Source organism: Mytilus californianus, unplaced genomic scaffold (assembly GCF_021869535.1).
Source record: "Mytilus californianus isolate M0D057914Y unplaced genomic scaffold, xbMytCali1.0.p SCAF_8, whole genome shotgun sequence".
NCBI lineage: Eukaryota > Metazoa > Mollusca > Bivalvia > Mytilida > Mytilidae > Mytilus > Mytilus californianus.
Genome location: NW_026262734.1, coordinates 66,703,422 through 66,707,303, shown reverse-complemented (window position 1 = coordinate 66,707,303; position 3,882 = coordinate 66,703,422). Strand labels below are relative to the sequence as shown.

General features: G+C 33.3%; 1 protein-coding gene across 1 annotated transcript; it reads right to left on the bottom strand.

The window, feature by feature from the left end:
* Positions 1 to 329: 329 nt before the first annotated feature.
* LOC127712837 (cephalotoxin-like protein) lies at positions 330 to 3,544 on the bottom strand. Its single transcript, XM_052219444.1, has one exon. The coding sequence runs from the start codon at positions 3,542 to 3,544 to the stop codon at positions 2,291 to 2,293; it is 1,254 nt and encodes a 417-aa protein (XP_052075404.1). The 3' UTR covers positions 330 to 2,290.
* Positions 3,545 to 3,882: the final 338 nt, after the last annotated feature.

Sequence of the window (3,882 nt, the reverse complement as noted above, 5' to 3'; positions counted from 1 at the left end):
TTTGCACCTGTCGGTATTGTGGTATTTGCACTTGTCGGTATTGTGGTATTTGCACATGTCAGTATTGTGATATTTGAACCTGTCTTTGCATTGGTATTTGCACCTTTCGTTGCGGTAGTATTTCCTCATGTCGGTATAGTATAAGTTATCTTGGTGTAATAATTTTCAACACCGGTGTAAAGAATGCCAAATTTACAACAAAAAATTGGCAATTCAAAAAAGGATTTTTTTTCTGGCCAAAATAAGAAAAAGAAAAAGATCCAAAATTAAAAATAGACTTTAATATAACATATTAAAGTATATAGGTATTTTTTTTCAGACAAGTTTTTGTGACTGAGAGCAACCAAATTAGAAAAAAAAACAAGACTTATATACCAAAAGAGGTAATAAAAACTATAAAACAGACAACTCACATTTGTTCAATGAAATGTCTTAATAATAGTTCAAACACAATTCAATATGTCCGTGTGAGAAAGAATAAAAATGGCGATTTGATATACCTTTAATGCTATATAAATGTTATGTCATATAAACGAAGCGAGATAACTCAATATACTTTCTTGTTATGTAGTGGGGTCTGGATGAGGGGTTCCTTTAATTATGTATTCCTTTATTTATATGCCATTTTTCAATATACTTTATAAAGTTTGTCCATTATTTTCCATGCTTTATATTTCAGTACCCCATTATTCTCTATTCTCTATTTGGTGTGCCTATGTTTCTCTATTCTTTATTTTTAGCCACTTATGTCCATTATTCTATATTCTGTAAACCTCCAGACCCTCATGTAGAGCAAGCAACGTAAGACAAGTTACTTTATCTTAAATATTTTGCGCTGAATTAGAGTATAAAAATTAAATACAGGATTAAGCATTTTGACTAAGTGACAATTAATAATTGTTTTTTTTCTTCATGTTTACATAAAGTTTTGTTTTGTAAGAAATTTGTGAATTCGGCCTCTTAAAGATTGCATATTTTATATAATTTCGGGTGTTGCAGTTAACAAATTCTAACACATGAAAAGAGTTCTATATAAAAACAAGGAGAACAAATTAGAAAAAAAAAAATAGTTGTATGAGTGTCAATTATACCACATCTCCACTTTTTATATCAAAGAGAAAAGGAGAAGAGGAGAACAATTACACGTGCGTCACACCAGTATGGCCATTAACAGTCAGCAAATCTCACACCTTATAGTCAGCTATGTTTTGTTCATTGCTGAAGGCAACGGTGACCTACAGTTGTTAACTTCTATGTCATTTGGTCTCTGGTGGAGAGTTGTCTCATTGGCGATCATACCATATCTTCTTATTTTTATATGAAAGGCTCAGGGATTAAAAGAAATGCCATTTAATTCAGAATATAAAACCTAAGAACAAAATGGCGGGAACAATAAACGTAAAACAACAATTACAACAACCAACGACAACCACTGTGTTGCAGGCTCCTGGTTTTGGACACGAACATAAAGAATGTGACGGGGTTTAGAAATTAAAACTTTATAAGCAAAAATTCTGTATGAATAATAATTCGTTACAATAAAACGAGCCTCGTAATCCCAGTTTTTCTTGTTCATTTCTGAAATCACACAATAAGAGCTACCTTCTCATAATTTATCTTAAAATTCTACGTTTAGTTTTCTTTTTATCACACAAAATAGGTTTTTCCATGATTTTGTATAATCTATACAACATCTGACAATTTTGCACAATCTGCACCTCGAAAAAATGCCCCGTAACTAATTTTTTTATTACATTTTTGAAAAAAAAACATCCCATAAACTTAATTTTGGCAAATTATTAAAAAAATCTATTGATTTGAATTTCGACCCCCATCTACCTCTTAATTTAGAAATAACGATTTATCAGAGAACGTTACTAGTGTAAGGTCGTTAGCCACTAAGAAAAACGAGTACCTGAAATCGTATTGCATTTTGGATTTTATTGAATAGGATGCACCTAAATTCTAGAGCCACTTAAGCCACTCTTGTGTTTAAGTAGTAATATTCGTGCTTGGTTGATTCAATGAATGCCACCATTTTCCAGCAAAATAATGATGAAATACATTTACAAAGTTGTTTATCAATAAGTTTTGAAAAATAAAGAGAAATAATTGTATGTTACAAGTGTCCTTTTTACAAAAAATGTAAGTCAATTAACATGACTAAAAAGGAGGGAAAAGTTATCTTCAAAGAAACTTGTCCTTTTAAAAATGAAGGGTTATAACAATAAATGCATTGAATTGTAAGATCAATAATCAGCGATTGATAGTAACACTGTCTTAAAATCGGTCAACCCCACATAAAGAGATCGAAATGGGGACATCTAGGGACGTATCTATATCGTTTACTGTGGTAATGGTACGTCATATTGTTATAACATCTTATAACACTAACCAACGAGGCTCCTCTTTTATCCAAAGAGTTAAAAACATCTTTCGCATTACGACGAGCGTCTCTATACCCTGTCCACCAATTTCCAGTACGATATGTCATGGATACTTTTTTCATATCCTGCTCAGCTCTTGCTAAATCCATGACTGAATGTTTCTTGTCTACGCTCGCCACTACTATGTTTCTTCCATCTTTCCTAAATTTGATGTGTCCCCCACTAACACCTACCCAATGGTTGTCACCGCCCCATATGGGATTATAGGCAATAACAGCCCAGTCCCTCCAATAGTACTTTCCACCAAGATGTTGAAATAGCCCAGAGGCAAATTGAGAATTAGTTAAACCCTTGTTTTTAGCAGAATATTCATCAAGTTCCTTTCCGGATTGGGCGTGATAATATACATTAGCACATTGATAGTCAATGTACTCGAACTTCTTTCGAACCGTCTGTATTTTTTTTTCCCATTCCAACTTCATAAAGTTTGCATTGTGAGTGTATTGGTTAACTAGAAGATAACCTAATTCTACTTTTACAGCTTGCAAGAGAAGTTGCATAACACCGAGAAGAAATAACTGTGTCTTTCTGCGGTCTTTGCCGGTATAACGCAAAACAGAAGTACCAAGATCTTCTTGAAATGTACCTTGTCCTTGGATAATTGCTTGAAACAATTTATTGCCACTATTCTGATAATCACTTTTATAATTCGAAATAAAAAGCAATTTTCTATTTTGCACAGCAGACATTGGAACCTCATATAGATATTTAAATTCACGCGACGTTGCCTGTATTCTTTGTTCTATTTGCCCGAAGTTGATTTGAACAACACTCCACTTAATCATCTTTTCGATATCGTTGAATCGATTATCTATGTTATCTAAACGCTTATCGATTTCCTTCATCATGTTTTTCATGAAAGCTAACTCATCAGACTCAGATGGAATGACCGCCGTGATGATACCTACGAAGGGACCTAATGCGCCAAGATAAGGACCGACACTTTTTCCGATCTTTGTCAATGACTTTCCAAAATCTCTCTGTGCAAGCAGTTCAGCTATCCCTTTTCCAGTTTCAAGACCATAATTAGCTGCATCTTTATCATTTTGAGAAATGTTGTGGACAGGTGAGCAAAGGATTAACAAAATAGTCACCATGAAAGACCATTTTGATGTTAGCACTGGAATAATAATAATGATTATTAAACTAAATAAATAAATATATATGTTACAGTACAAATTGGAATTCAGTAGGATAAAAAAAATCCTCCTATAGTTCAAATTGGAATTCCAATATATACTAAAAACGTCTAGTAGAAATTAGAATTCTGATTTATAATAAGGGGACGACCATTCGATATTCTGGGGGGGGGGGGGGGGGGGGGGGGGGGCAGGAGGATTTTGAAAATAAATAACTCAGCCTTGATAATCACAAAAATAAATGGTTTGTTCTGTGGTAGTTTGAAAATAAATTACCTGACTTGCAATGTATTGAA

Coding starts and splice junctions, on each gene's coding strand:
- LOC127712837 (XM_052219444.1), bottom strand. CDS start 3,544: ATGGTGACTATTTTGTTAATCCTTTGCTCACCTGTCCACAACATTTCT.